The 16,304-nt window shown below is 37.2% G+C and overlaps 1 protein-coding gene across 1 annotated transcript in view; it reads left to right on the plus strand.

Moving 5' to 3' along the window:
* Positions 1-13,726: 13,726 nt before the first annotated feature.
* The window catches only part of LOC141388597 (uncharacterized), a 73,132-nt gene continuing 70,554 nt past the window's right edge, over positions 13,727-16,304 (plus strand). The window contains exon 1 of the mRNA XM_073958604.1: positions 13,727-14,539. Coding sequence (XP_073814705.1) covers positions 14,452-14,539 — 88 coding nt within the window. The 5' untranslated portion in view covers positions 13,727-14,451. The remainder of the gene's footprint in view (positions 14,540-16,304) is intronic.

The raw sequence follows: 16,304 nt of genomic DNA on the forward strand, positions 1-16,304 counted from the left end.
GATACTTCAGGCCAGATTGCTTTAGATACCTTGCAACCAGGTTCCAAGAACCATCTTTGATGTGCCCTCTGGTTAAAGATCTCACGAAGTTTGCCAATGTAATAGCACATTGGTGGCCGTGGAATGTCGTTAGACTTAGAGCCACCTCTAGCTAGTTCATCTGCTACCTCGCTTCTCATTATATTACTATCGACTTTAAATTGTCTGACACGGATTTCGCCCAAACATACTTGGGGTCTAAAAGCATTATTTTGTATATTTGTATATATGTATATGTATATACCCTTTTTAGCCTAAGGGCTGAGGGTATAATAAAGATAACAATTTCCAAATATCTGAAATCGGGCGGAATCCAAATTACAGCAAATTTGGTCTAAAAACGTAGTTAACAACGTCAAAATACGTGAAATCGGGAGCACCTATGCCCACAAATTTTTGCTATAAAAATTATACTTGTGAACTTTTATCACTGTACTATATGGAACCACATCAGGACAATTGTACGAGTCAAATAATCGATGTTTATTTAAGAGTCATAAGATAAATATTTCTACATAACCGATTTCTGACATTTAATTAAAATACATTCCAAATTGTTTTTTTTAAACATTGCTTCTACACCCTAATGACCTCTGGTCTTTCGCTATTCCTTCTTTGGTTCTTAGTATGTAGTTTTCTGAAAATAAGTTTCGACTGTTGTATTTTTTTTTGGTGCAGAATTAACATGCAATCATGCAAGGTTTCCGTATAAACAGTTTCATTCATTTTTGACTAGTTTCTAGATGAAATTTCATGGAAATGGGGATAAAGGCAGTTTGTAAGAGAATATTTGATTCATTATTTTGCACTGTGAATTTATAAACATACACACATTTAAGTTGTTTGTTAATTTAAAATAGGACAACTTTAGTTTAGTAAAAACTCGCAGAATTATTTTTTTAGGGTTAGATAAGGTTAGGTTTATCATGAAAATGGGAGTTCAAATCGAAATACAACATATCGTGTACTTTTTGGTTCAATTTAATCGTCCAAATGTATGTAATGCATACAATCGGAATTATAGCGCAAAAAAAAAATAATATGAGATATTTAAATATCAGTGCATGCTTGTACAGTCCGTACTGCAGAAAACATTGCTGCTGCTATGTGACTGAAGTAGATACTTTATAAAAGGAGATAATTTTTAAAAACTGAATTTGCCGATCGTGGAAGGGTTATTATCCCTTCCAATTTAAGTAATTATTATAATATCACGGTCCACAGTGGGAAAATACCGATTTAGCGCGTTAAAATGAAAAAAAATCACATACGCAAATTTAAAAATTATTAGTGCAGTATTGATTTAAAGTTCCCACAGAATCAAAAGACATTTAAAATAATTTGTTTTTTATAAGCCAGAGTGGAATAACGGTTTATTTTTTATTCACAATTTTAGACTGATTTCAATAATATATTTTAGTGGTATATTTGCGATTTGTCGCATGCAGTCTTTTTACAAATTTAAGTCATTATTGTATTAAACATTTCGTAACGACAAACATTTAAAAAAATATATTTTATATCGACGCCTCCAAACAATAGTATGCTAAGTCGACTTAGCATGTTTTCAAGTTCTTTACATTTTATATTTAACGTCCTTTAACATAAATTCTGTCAAATTTTGGTAATGATCGGACAATCCGAACAGAAGTTATAAACAAATTTTTACTTAGCATAGTACTGAAGGTCAAAGAAATTTCCAAACTTTTAAAGCTTTTCCTGCAAAACTCGCTTTTCAGAATTAGCAAACTATTATTTGGAGGTGTCGAACGTCGTTTAACTTAAATTCTGTCTAATTTTGGTAATGATCGGTCAATCCGAACAGAAATTGTAAACAAATTTTGACTTAGCATAGTACTGAAGTTCAAAAAAAAAATGTCCAAACTTTGAGAGCTTCTCCTGCAAAAATCACTTTTTAGACTTAGCATACTATTATTTGGAGGTGTCGATATAATATGCCTGTCTGTGTACTCGATAATTTGTAATAATTATTACGAATGTTTCGAATTTTGACAGTTTATAAAAGAAAAGTTGCTGAAAAAAGTGTTTCACACACCTAATAATAAGTTTGTCCTATGAAGGCGTGGACCTATACCGACAAATATCATATGGAAAGTTTTGTATCTCCAAAGAAGACTAAATACCAAATTTCAGTCTTTCGGTGGGATATTGACGTCACAACATTCAGAATTACGAAAATCGGGAGGAACCGTTTTATAGGCCCTATATATAAGCGTAGGCCTATACCGACGAATTTCAGCCATTTCGGTGGGTTGTTGTGTCCACAATTTTCAAAATACCGAAAATCGGGAGGTACCGTTCTATGGGTGCTAAATGCAGGCCTGGACCTGTACCGACAAATTTATGGGGGAAAGTTTAATACCACCAACGAAGACTAAGTACCAAATTTCAGCTATTTCGGTGGAATATTGATGTCACAACCTTCAAAATACCGAAAATCGCTAGGTACCGTTCTATGTGTGCTATATGAAGGCGTGGACATATATCGACAAATTTTATATGGAAAGTTTTGTACCCCCAAAAAAGACTAAATACCAAATTTTAGCCATTTCGATGGATTATTGTGGCCACTACCTACAGAATACCGAAAATCGGGGGATACCTTTCTATGGGGGCTATATAAAGGCGTGGACCTTTACTGACAAATGTCATATGGAAAGTTTTATACCCCCAACGAAGACTAAATACCAAATTTTAGCCATTTCGGTGTGATAATGATGCTAAAACCTTTAAAATACCGAAAATAGGGAGGTACCGTTCTATTTGGGCTATATTAAGGCGTGGAGCTGTACCGACAAATTTCTGGAGGAAAGTTTTATACCCCCAACGAAGACTAAATACCAAATTTCAGCCATTTCGGTGGATTATTGTGGCCAAAATCTTCAAAATACCGAGAATCCGGAGTTACCGTTCTATGGGGACTATATGATGGTGTGGACCTATATCGACAAATTTTTTGGGGAAAGTACCAAATTACAAAGCTCTATCTTAAAAATTGCGAGCTGTATCTTGATTTCAACAGACGGTATTTAACCATGATCAAGAATATATCGTCACCTGAAATGCCCAAAGACGTAACCCTCAAAGGGTTACGTTGAGGGTTACGTCATTGGGCATTTCAGGTGACGATATATACTTTATAGGGTCTCCGATGAATAATTCGATGTGTTACAAACGGAATGACAAATTTAATTGTACCCTCCATATAATGATAAATAATATAACAATGAAAACGCCAGACTTGAACTCGCCAAGACCCATCTGAACTGTAGTGTCCAAAAATGGAGGACTGTGCTGTTTTCTGATGAAGTTTAATTTAAAGGACCAAATGGGCAACGGTTAAATCCTAAATATTGCAAAGGCACAGTAAAACATGAAGGCTGAACATAATGGTCTGGGATTATTTCTCGGGGTAAGGTATTGGACCAATTCATAAAATTAATGGAATTATGGATCGTTTCAAATTTCGTAACGTATTAAAAGGCGTGATGTTGCCTTATGTCGAAGAAGAGATGTCACTTAAATGGACATTCCGGAAAGATAACGAGCCAAAATAGTTATCGAAATTGGGTAGGGAGTGATTCCGAAATGGAAGTAATTACAATTCATGAAGAAACCCCCACTTCGATTTGTACATGTGTATGTATTGAGAAATGATTCTAGACAGGATACTATGTTGACTTGATAAGAAAAAGGCTTCAAAAATACTTCATATCTGCAAATTTGCAATAATGTTTGTTTAAATAGAAGTTATCAAATTCTGCTTTTGTCTTTTAGTTATTCACATCCTATATGCCTTTTGAGCTGAATTAAACCACCAGCGAAAGGATCGTAGCATATTGGTTGGGTGTGAGGGACTTCGCTAGAATTCACTTTTTCTATACAAAACTCCTTAGGTCATATTAGCCTGCCGGATTAATTCAATCAAAGAAAATTTATTTGAAGCCGCAAAAGTAGCTTTGGAAGCAATATCGCCTGTAATAATTTGTAATTTAATATCGTATATGCATATAAGATATGCGCGTGTCATCCAGAATAAAGGATGCGCGTGTCATCCAGAATAAATTCAGAATTCCATAAGTTTGTGTTTTTTCAATAATAAAGATATAAATAAATAAAAAGAAAAAACAAAAAAACAAATTTATAACCTTGTTTTCTTAAAAAAATTATCATTTAAAAAAATGTACTGGGGGTGCTTTAGTTTTGGCCGACACTTTAAGTCTTGTCTGTTCATCATATTTACGATTGCAGCATGATACTGACACTTCGACAGAAATATTGAAAATTTAATGTTTCCAAATAATCGGTTGTTATTATCAGAAAATTCCAAATTGAATATCATAAATTTACTCTCTACTTCCAAATTAAAAGAAAATATCTTAACTGCAATTTAAAATGTTGCAACAGACAAATATTGACCATGCTTAACACTTAGAACGACAAGGACTTTTCGCACGTGTATTTGCTCTATTTGCTCTTGTACTTGGTCAAGAAAACACCTTGTGGAATGACTGCTTCACTCGACATATTATTCATGGCTATGGAGGAGGTTGGAAATGACATGGAAACCTTAACATATGGTCATAATGCCCAGACTGAAACTTAGAAAGCAAAAACAAACAACGTTTGTAACAAAAATAGAGCAAATTGTAGAAGAAAAAAGAAGGATAAAACAAGTCTGCAGGTAAGTTTGTATGTTCTCATATGCGCACATAATTGCCACACGCCCAGTGTGAACATACAAGTTATTAACCTATGCAAGCAAGTCAGCTGTAGTAGAGGGTTGAGTTGTTTATCAGAACTAACGGAAATTATTGTTTTTTTATTTATACACTCCCACACATAGGTCATGGTTGTTGGGGTTGTAGGTTTCGTATGGTTATAAAATAAGGTTCAGCTGAGGGGTTGGTAGGATATATTCTTTAGAAGAATCGAAATCATAGGATTTTAATTTTTTATACAAAATATAATGAAAAACTCCAATTTAGCCAAAGGATATTATCTAAAGTAGATACCGTAAACATATGTATGTATGTACGAACTAACATACCAAACTATTAGCATTCCCTAATCTAGTCAATCTGTCTACGATACAGCAAAATGTATTCTCCTGCTCTTATTACACAAATACACGCACACTTCAGTTGGAGAACACTTTCTTTATGAGTTCATTTGCTTGCTGGACAAAAAAGTATTTTTGTGTGTTAATCTGAACAAATTTCGTGACATGTATACATATAAATGGTACGAGAGTTGTTCGAAAAGTTTTTGAGTGTGTATTCATATGCCAAATGTAAATTAATATAGACAATTTTTGTTAGGGAGATTTTCCGGAATTAAAGAATAATCCAACTCTTGGACATATGCAAAAACAGTATACTCTTACAAACTACCTTCCTGCTCCTAACCCGGATGGCCATGGAAAGGAGAAAGTGTACATGCTATGCGTTAGTAACCCAAGAAAGAAAAGAATAACAAACTCTTCGACATTACCGTCATACAGCAAGGGACACGGGAGACTTCTCTTATATCAATGAGTGCATGTCGATTCATACAGGCTGAATGATATGGGACCTACTTTTTATCGTCGAGTCTTACGACACTACTTGCAGAGAAACTTTTCATGGATAAAATACTCAGGAAATGTAATGCAGCATTACACTGAAGGGGTTTGCGACCGCCGAAAAATTAGATGTTCTGGTCAGGGATTGAACCGCAGACCTTGTGAGTGCAAGGCGGATGTGCTTACAATTGCACCAGGTACCGTTCTATGGGCGGATATATCACAATGTGGGCCTGTACCAACCATCCCCTGCGGGAATGTTTTAATTCCCCAACGAAGACTTTATACCAAATTTCAGTTATTTCGGTTGGATAATGTGACTTAAATATTCCCAAAATCAGGAGGTACCATTTTAAGGGAGCTATATCAAAACCTCGACTTACATCGACTAAATACAACATTTTACTATGGGATAATGAGGCAAAAACCTTAAAAATACCGAAAATCTGGAGAAGCCCATGGGGACTATGTCAAAACTTAGACCTATGCCCATAATTTTAAGAAGATTTTAACCACTGAGAGCCATAAATGCCAAATTACAATAAATTCAGGTCGAAAATGTAGATTAAATCGTAAAACTGAAATAGGGTGGTACCGTTAGCGGCAGCCACCTTAGAGCATACATGTTTGTATTTGTATCGTTTTTCTGTGTTAGGAGCAACATATATCGAAATTCCTGTTCCGGATTCATTTGTTGCGTTCCGGGACGGAGGAAACCCCTGGACCAATTTTTATATACTCAGTGTGACACATCTGCATCCACCATCCTCAAACTTCGGTGAGATGCAATAGATGCCGGGAGTGGGTGCATCTTAAGGGTTGTTGTGGACTCGTCCATGCGAGGGACTACGATAAGAACTATGTTGCAGCATGCTGCCTGAACACAGTCCCCAGTGAGCCGTTGCCGTCATCAGAATACGCGACTCACGCGCAGTACCCCCAACAGTAGCCGCACACGCAGCACCTAACACCAGCTGTTGTCGTTCCAATCCCAGGAAATGCATCCGTTTTGCAATTTAATTGCAATGGACTTCGAGGTAAGATCAATTAAATAGTGGATTTCATGAGTCGGAAGAATATTATGGTCGCAGCGGCGCAGTAATCCAAGCTCAACGCAACTGCAGCTTACAGCGTTGTTAAGATTACAGTGTATTCTATTGCACCAGTATGTTCAATAGTGGAGAGTGTCAGAGTTCGCCAGACATAAGCACCGTGTCTCCTGGTCTGACAAATGACAAAATGACACCTGTAGTGGGATTCTGTAACTCATTTTTGCTGTTACCGACAAAAGTCGGTAAAATTAAATTGCAAAATTATGACTAAAAACATAAAGAAAAGTTGTCATCACTGTTTGTGTCGGTAGAGGCTAGCGACTACTTTTTATTCATCGTTAACTTACCGAAAAATTTCGTTAATTATCGAAATTATAAGCATTTTAATTTTACCGACAATTATCGATAACAGCAAAAATTATTTACGGAATCCCACTACTGGAAACCCGTCGTTTCTCTTGGATCAGACCATCTCCCCATAATTGTCTCCATCAGCAGACCGACCGATTTCATCTCCACTGAACGTCGCACGTTCATCAATCACGGGAAAGCTAATTGGTCGAGTTTCAGTGAGTTCACCAATCACCGCTTCAGAGATCTGCCCAACCCTTCTGATGTCCGGGTAGCAGAAAGGACGTTCCGAGACATCACCATTGCTGCAGCCGCTTGCCATATACCTGCTAGTCGAATACCCGAAGTGAAACCAAACAGAGCAGATGCGACGGTATTATCAAATGAGCGTGATGAGCTTCGTCGTGCCAACACTAGTGACCCCAGAGTCAGGAACTTAACAGCAAGGTTGGTGAGCATAAGCGGAACAGGTGGTTAAACCATCTGAAGAGTTGCAACTTTGGAGCCGGAATAAATGAATTGTGGGGAACGGTTAAGTCACCTTCGAACAATGGAAAACAGGCGACGTTGTGCTGACTGATGCGCAAGTTATTTCAATCGAGCACTCCGGGAGTGATATGGCGCAGAGTAGAGTACTACGTCGCATTAGATCCCTTCCTGCCGATGTTGAATTTACAAAGGATGATGTTGCGAATGTCATCAAAAATGCTAAATCTTACGTTGATTGAATTTCCATGGTAATGCTGAAACAGCTGGATGTGACTGCAGTCGAGTATCTCACGAAAATTCTCAACCTGCCAGGCCTTGAGGCTTCAGTCCTCCTCAGCGTCAGAAATGGCTATCCAGTTGCCGATCATCAGAATGGATTCTGTAAGCAAAACAGCCTGATAACAGCGCTGCACGCCATCATTACACATATTAGTCGAGGACTCAACAACAATCCGTGTGATATAACAGTGATGGTGGCGCTTGACTTATTAAAAGCTTTTGGTACTGTCAAGCACTCCACGCTGTTTAAGAACATCAAGCAGACAACGTTTGAAATGTTTTTTTTAATCAATTATATGTATGAACGTCAGTCGTACGTAGAACTCAGGAACAAAAAGTCCAAGCCCTGTAGTATGAAACAGGGAGTTCCCAAGGTGGGAAGAATTGACCACATATAACGCGATAGGTCGGTCGGTGGTAATCCCAATCACAATATGGACTCCCATCCAGACATGGCACGATCTAGAAAAATAAGTCCAACGTTATAGGAGAGAAACTCTTGATCAAAAAGCCTATCAAGCTGGTTTAAATGGCATTCACACGGATACACTCGAAGATGCCATAAAGATCTATCGTGCATGCAATCCTCGGAAACCACCCCCCATCTATTGCTGAGGAGCGTCAGCTGTCACGACAACCAGAGTTGTTTTGGCTGAACTACGCTAAAGATGGTAGCAGTATGAATTCCTATAAGGCAAGGATCGATGACACCGGCCCGTACGACGATTCGACACAAGCCCGTACGACACACTGCACATTTTGAGCGGCCCTGCCAATCCTACTCAACTAACTCCAGTAGATCTGAATAACATTCCACAAAACAGACACATTTCTAGAACTGGAGATAGACTCAGAGGCAGATTATGCAGAACAAGTCAGGTATACTGACGGAGAAATAACCTCAGCCACTGACAAAAAAAAAAAACAAACGCAATAATTATGCCGTATATAAAATATATGGATTTTGTATCACGAGTTTGCCTTAAAATCTGTAGGTAGCGTAAAGTGTGTAATGTGTGGCTATACCAAATTGTTGTAATATTCCAAACATTTTTAGATTCTAAACTTCTTTAAACTAAGTTTGGAAGAAATGTTTGAAAAAGTTTTATAGTTATCTTCCACAATAATCATTTTTGTATGTGCCGCCAGGGTTTTGGAGCTTTTGGGCCATTATCTCAGGAAGTATTGCCTTACTCCCAAAAAAAAAAAAAAAATTACCGTTGTAAATGAGGTCGCTAGAAGAACCTACTGAAAAAAGAATCAAAACGATGCGAGAGGAGCTCTTAAACTTCACTTTTTCCGAATTTTGTTTGGGAGGTATCCGAAGGAGTGGGCCGATATAGTCCATAGTCGAACTCTATATATATCTGGAAGGAATAATACGATGTGCAAAGTCTGCACCAATTAGAAACTCCCTGCGATAATTATCTTGCGGATTTGGCATTTTGGTTGGAGCCGTCAGGTTTTCTTGGAGCTTTTAGACCAATATCACTGGAAGTATGGATTTGCGCAATAAAAAAATTGTACCGTCGTCAAGGGAGGCGCAAGGACAACCTGCAGAAAAAAATTCAAAACTATCCGAGAGGAGCTCTTAAACTTCACTTTATCCGAATTTTGTGTGGGAGGTATCCGAAGGAGTGGGCCGATATAGTCCATAGCCGAACCCTATATATATCTGGAAGGAATAATACGATGTGCAAAGTTTGGACAAAATATTACGATACCCAAAATTTGGTTCGAATTGGTTGATCCGTTCGAGATTTATCGTGCGCCCCAGCCAGACAGACGGTCGGACATGGCTAAATCGACTCCAAATTGTCTGAAACGAATTTCGTCAAAACATACTTGGGGTCTAAAATCGTTATTTCGATGAAGCACATTTTTGGTCGTATCAAAGTGTACATATAAAACCTTTCTAGCCTAAAGGCTGAGGGTATAAAAATGAACTTACAAACAACAACAACAACCTGGTGGCCGTATACGGTTTTTACAAATTTCGGGCATTTTTTCAGGAAGTATTCATACTTAGCTCCTTAAAAACGTTCGCCTTCGTAATAGAGGCCCCGAGAACAACCTGTTGCAAAAAAATCAAAACGATTCGAGAGAAGGTCTTAAACTGCTCTTTTCCGAAATTTTGTGTGAAGTAGTGAACTCTTATAATCTTCTTGCAGAGATAAAACGCGGTGGATATTTATTTTTTATAAAATTTATTAATGAGAGAACAAATTCAACAAAAATGTATATACACGAAGGAGAAAACAATTTGAAGTGAAGAAAAAATATGGTTACAGAAAATATGTATTAAACAGAAAATTCAAACGTATGTGATTGAAAAAATATTTAAAAAATTACAAAGTTAAATAACTTTGTCTCTCAACTGTCTCAACACCCCCTCTCAATCACTGCGTTTTAATTGTAGTTCATCTCGAAACTTTACGAACTTGCTAGTATCCAGCGCTTTTGTAAACATATCAGCAACTTGAGATTCTGTTGATCACGTCAATATGTTTTGATCTTTTACTGCCGGAATTTTGCGCTATACCAATACATCCTTTATTGTCTTCATATAGTTTAATAGGCGTATTTTCATTTAGAACTTTTAAATCTAAAAGGATACCCCTTATCCAAACTGCTTCTGAAACTGCATTACTAAGAGCGATGTATTCCGCTTCGCTGGAAGAAGTTGCAACTATTGTCTGTTTCTTACTGCTCCATGATACGGTACAACCAAAAACTTTGAAAATAAATCCGCTTACAGATCTACGGTCTGTACTATCTGATGCCCAATCCGCATCTACGTATCCAACAAGTTCTTCAGCACTTAAATTATCTTGATAAACCAAATGGAAGTCTTTAGTTCCTTTAATGTAGCGAACAATTCTTTTTAACGCCGACCAATGTATATCACCAGGACTGTTTTGAAATCTACCCATATATGATATTTGATAACATATGTCTGGTCGAACACTTAGCATTAAATACATTAAACTTCCCAGCATTTCACGATATGGTTTATCTGTTAAATCTTGGGTTTCTTTTGGTAGAATCAAAGCTTTCTCCATTGGAGTTTTTGTAGGATTGCACTCTGGCATTGAAAATTTTTCAAGGATCTTTTCGATGTGATTTCTCTGGTTCAGCTTCATTACGCCCCCAGTGCTGTCATATTCAATCTTCGTTCCCAAGTAATATTGTAAGGGTCCACAATCAGACATTTTGAATGATGCACGCAGATCAGATTTTACCTTTTCTATTGCTTGCAACTCATCTCCTGCAATCAACACATCGTCCACATATAGTAGCAAATACAGAACAGAATTACCTTGGAACATTGTGTAAAGGCACGAATCATGCAAAGATTTCTTGAAACCAAGTTGGAGCAAGAAGTTGTTAATTTTTTCGTTCCAGCATCTTGGGCTCTGTTTAAGTCCATAAAGCGATTTTCGTAATTTACATACTTGATTTTTAGGAGCATTTAATCTGTCAGGAACTTCCATGAAAATGTCTTCTTTTAAATCTCCGTAAAGAAATGCAGCTTTTACGTCCAGCTGGTGAATATGCAAATGTCTCTTAACGCTTACCGCTAATATTATTCGAATTGTACTAAGTTTCGCTACCGGTGAATACGTTTCTTCATAGTCAATCCCAGCTCTCTGAAGGAAGCCTTTCGCTACAAGCCTAGCTTTATAGCGAACAGGATTACCATTTGCGTCCTCTTTGATACGAAATACCCATTTAGACTTTAATATTTTCTGGTTGTTTGGACGTGGGACCAAATCCCAAACCCGATTATCTTCAATAGAATCAAGCTCATCCTTCACAGCCCTCATCCAATTTTCTTTATTGGAATCATTCATGATTTCTCCATAAGTTTTAGGTTCCAACATACATTGAGAAATTGCAGAGTTTGCATTACCTGTTATGTACCCCATCAATTTTGCTTTTAACCTTTGACTTCTCCTCGGTTCAGGTTGGGTAGATTTGCCTTCATTTTCGTTGATAGTATTATCTTCGTCATTGGAAGTATTATCTTCATCGATATCGCTATCATTTTCAGCAGAAACCAATTCATCATCGGAACTACCTTCATAATTATTGACATTTTCACCAGGAACGACATTTTCCACACATTCCCCCTCTTGCTCGTTACTGTGGGATCTTATAAGTAATTGAGGATTTTCTTCTTCCTTTGTCTGTTGCAAATAAGGAAAACAACTTTCATCAAAACGAACATCTCTTGCAAAAAATATATTTCTTTTCTTAGGATTCCACAATCGGTATCCGTTGCATGTATAACCCATCATAACCATTTCCTCCGACTTTGAATCCAATTTCTTTCTTTTCTGCTTAGGAACCCACACAAATGCTTTACATCCAAAAACACGTAATTTAGAAACATTAGGCTTATGCTTGTACCAAATTTCTGCAGGTGTTTTCTTATCCGAAAGAGATTTGCATGCGCTTCTGTTTATTAGATATGTTGCCGTTAATGCAGCTTCACCCCATAATTCTTTCGGAGTACCAGATTCAATTAACATACTTCTTACTTTTTCAACCAAGGTACGGTTAAATCTTTCAGCAACTCCGTTTTGCTGGGGAGTATAGGAAATTGTATTTTGAATCTGAATTCCTTTTCTCTTAAAATATTCCTTTGCTTTGGTTGAAAGATATTCTGTGCCCTGGTCGGCAGTTATTGCAGATATTGAGACACCATGCATTGCTGTAACCATTGATTCAAATTCGACAAATTTGTCGAATACATCGGATTTTCTTTTCAGTAGGTATATGAATGCGAAATGGCTGTAATCATCTATGAAGCTTACAAAGTATCTGTGACCATCCCATGTTTGGGGATCAATTGGTCCACAAATATCAGTGTGAATTCTTTCAAGAATGCGACTGGACTTTGGACGACTTCCTTTAAAAGGCTGCCGACTCTGCTTACCTTGCATGCATACATTACAAATGCCAACAGGCGCCACAGCTTCCACACCATCGACCATTTTATGTCGGACCAGTTCTTCAAGATTACTATCACTAGGGTGACCCATTCTTGAGTGCCACAATTTCCCAATATCTGTTGTACTTAAACTTGCATTTGCCTCATGTGTTATTCTTATTTGCATCTCGTACAAACTTCCTTTCTTAGTTGCTTTCATAATCACCTTACCATCTTTCTAATTTTGTGTGAAGTAGTGAACCGATACATTCCATATTCGAAACTGATTTATATTATGTAGAAGTACAAAGATGTGCAAAGTATGGGTTACTCTCTTCGAGAGTTATCGTGCGCACCGCTTTGCTAAGATTTTTTAACTTTTATGGTGGAGGCACCCGTGGGAATGAATGGATATGGCCCCTCAGCGAACTATGATCTATGTTTGAATTACGTAGGCCAAATTTGTCCAATTTTCTATTGACTTTGAGATCGTAATTGATGTAGACAGTAGTCTTAGTAACCCTCGTATCTACTCATTTCCACACTCATTCATAGTTAGCCAACTAACTATATGTCTCTACATGTCTAGATAGTTTGTTGGCCACCTAAATTGCCACCACCATAAGTTAGCTCCTGTTAGATACACACAAATATACAAACTCTTCAGCTAGCACAGCTGACGCCATCCTCATCACCTACACCAGCCATGGGAAAGAGGAAAACAACATCAATAAAGACGGTTAAGACAAGTTAGGAAAATATTCATGGAGAACAAAAAAAAAAAAAAAGAACGCAAATGAGAAAAACACAAAAAACCGAAATATAGAGCACCCCACTAGAAGAAAGTTTGTATTTTATTCGGTTCAACGGTTCGTGTTGGTTGGGCGTCTATGGTACCACCAACTTCCATCACTACCAGCAAAAGTTTCATTTACTTTTTCCTCCAGGCATTTGGTTCTATGCGCCTTGCTGTCTTGCTTGCTTGGCTGGTGGTGTTCGGTTAAGTTTTGAGCAGAATTTAGTTATCGACGAATGCTCAATGCGACACAACGCGTCTTAAAGTCAGTCGTAACTATTAATGCCACCGACGACAAAATTGTTTAAATAAAAAGTAACGTCATCCTCAAAAACATCAGCAGCACCACCAAGATTATTTGTTCTACCGCTGTGCTGATGTTATTTTCGGTCGTTTATGATGACAAAGAGTGTTGGTTAGCTATTGATGTAATACAATTCTAATTCAAATTACATACAAACTACAAACATACATCTAATATGTATATAAAGATCTATTTTTAAAAAATAAATTACGAATATTTGAATTTCAATAAATTATTTGCAACGAGAAGAGGTTGGTTGGCTGCTGCTGGACTCGGTGTGAGTGGATTAGTTGTATTTTGAATTTGACAACGTTTAGAACGGTGCAACCGGAACGAAAGAAAATCAAGATGAGAACACAAGTGCTGACATTTTGTGTGGCAATGCTGCTGCTCATTTGCATTTTATAGAATGGAAGAAATGAAATGGTTACAAAAAATTCCATACAAAAGTAAAAAGATTCCAAATTATTGTAAAATTAATCCAAAAATGTAGTAACGCCCGGGTGGTGTTGGTAACCCAAACAAAAAAAGTGCAATTATTTACATCCCAACCCGCCGGAATAGGGCCACCCTATCCAACCACATCACTAACATAAACGAAATTTTTAAACTAACAACAACATGAAGACCGTTAAAAAAAGAAGACTTCGGCGTTCTGGATTTCGAATGCTCACCAAGGAAGCCCAACAGAGTTTACAACAATACGAATGTGAGTGAAAACATTATTTTAAGTTAATAAATAAAATACCCCTTAGGAGATCGAATAAAAGCGAATAATTTGTAAGCGACTGTCACCCCACTAGACAGCGATAGGTTGGTATAGACCAGACCTCTGATTTACACTGTGCAACACTAATAATGCAAACAACTCCAATTTACGCATATTTTGAAAGTGTATAACGAGACTGAAAATCCTAATCAATTTTTCCAATTTTATGTGTTCATCTAAAAATTCCAACAGGAGTTTTGTATTGCACTCTTCGGAGAGATGTGTTAAGTTCGGTCAGGGCGAACTTTTTATACCATCCACCACGGAATGAATTGAAATAAATGGGAACAATTAGTTTATTTTCGTCTATGAAAGCACTAAGCTTTCCATCCACGGTAAGGCTTATTCCTTGGAGGAGTAGAATATCATAACTGATGACAATCACTTTATGTTGATAATTTTCTGCGTGGAGGTTTTGTAACCATTTAGATTCCAAAATACCAAGTTACATCCACTTCAGAATGGAAATGTAGCAAATCTGTTTTAAAGAGCTCACATGGGGCGTCATCGTTGTTCTTTCCAAAACATTGGTCTATGTTTACAATTTTCGGAATTGAGCATTTATATACTCTGACATCACACAATACCAAATTACAGCAATCTCGGTCCGAAAATTTTTAGAAATATATACATAAAATTGGGCAATACCGACTCGTGGTGGCTAGACTTCCAAATATTGAAAATCGGGGGGATACCGGGATACCAACAAGTTTCTGGTGGAACGTTTAATACCCCAACCAAATTTGAACGATTTCGTTGTGATTTCGTTCTATGGCGGCTATATGAAGACGTGGACCTATACCGACAAATTTCAGGTGGAAAGTTGTATACCCCGAACGAAGACTAATTGCCAAATTTCAGCCATTTCAGTGTGATATTGAAGCCAAAATCTTCAAACTCCTATATGAAAAACATGGACATATGCTGACAATTAATTCTCTTCTGGAATATTTTATACCCCCATCAAAGATTAAGTACCAATTTTCATTTAATACGATTTCATAGTGACGCTGAAACCATAAAAATACCGATAATCGGGAGGAACCGTTCTATGGGAGCTATATGAAGACGTGGACCTATATCGGCAAATTTCTTGAGAAAATGTGTATATCCACAACGAAGACATTGAGGCCAAAACCTTCAAAATACCCAAAATCGGTAAAGGTCCGCGCCTTCATATAGCTTCTATAGTACGGTACTATGAAAGCTATATGAAGGCGCGAACCTATACCTACACATTTCAGGTGGAAAGTTGTATATCCCAACGAAGACTAATGGGTCTATATTGTATTGCCACTAAACTTGAGTTGCGTTGTCAGTTGTCTGCGCGACTGAGACGAAATGTTGTACCATTAATGTCAACTCAACTGGGTGGTCGATAAACATGTTATCGATCAGTGTTTTTTCAAACTTGTGACCTCTATTCGCAAAAAAAAAAACATTTTAAAAATAATTGCGCTTTGGATAACTCACTCTTTTGTGTATTCTGGACAATATTTTAATATATTTTGGCTGAGTTTTCGAGCAAATTTGGAAAAAACCCAAGATTGGAATGTAACCTGCCCATTGAATCTTCGGATCGTCAAGTTTTATTTGCTGTCCCAAAAAATGATAAGTTCGGTGGAATTATTTTTTGATGATGAAGAAAATGTACAGGACATTGCATCTATTAGAAGAAATTTGAGGGACAAGTCGAATCCATTGG

Source organism: Musca autumnalis, unplaced genomic scaffold (assembly GCF_047663935.1).
Source record: "Musca autumnalis isolate F117 unplaced genomic scaffold, ASM4766393v1 scaffold_1, whole genome shotgun sequence".
NCBI lineage: Eukaryota > Metazoa > Arthropoda > Insecta > Diptera > Muscidae > Musca > Musca autumnalis.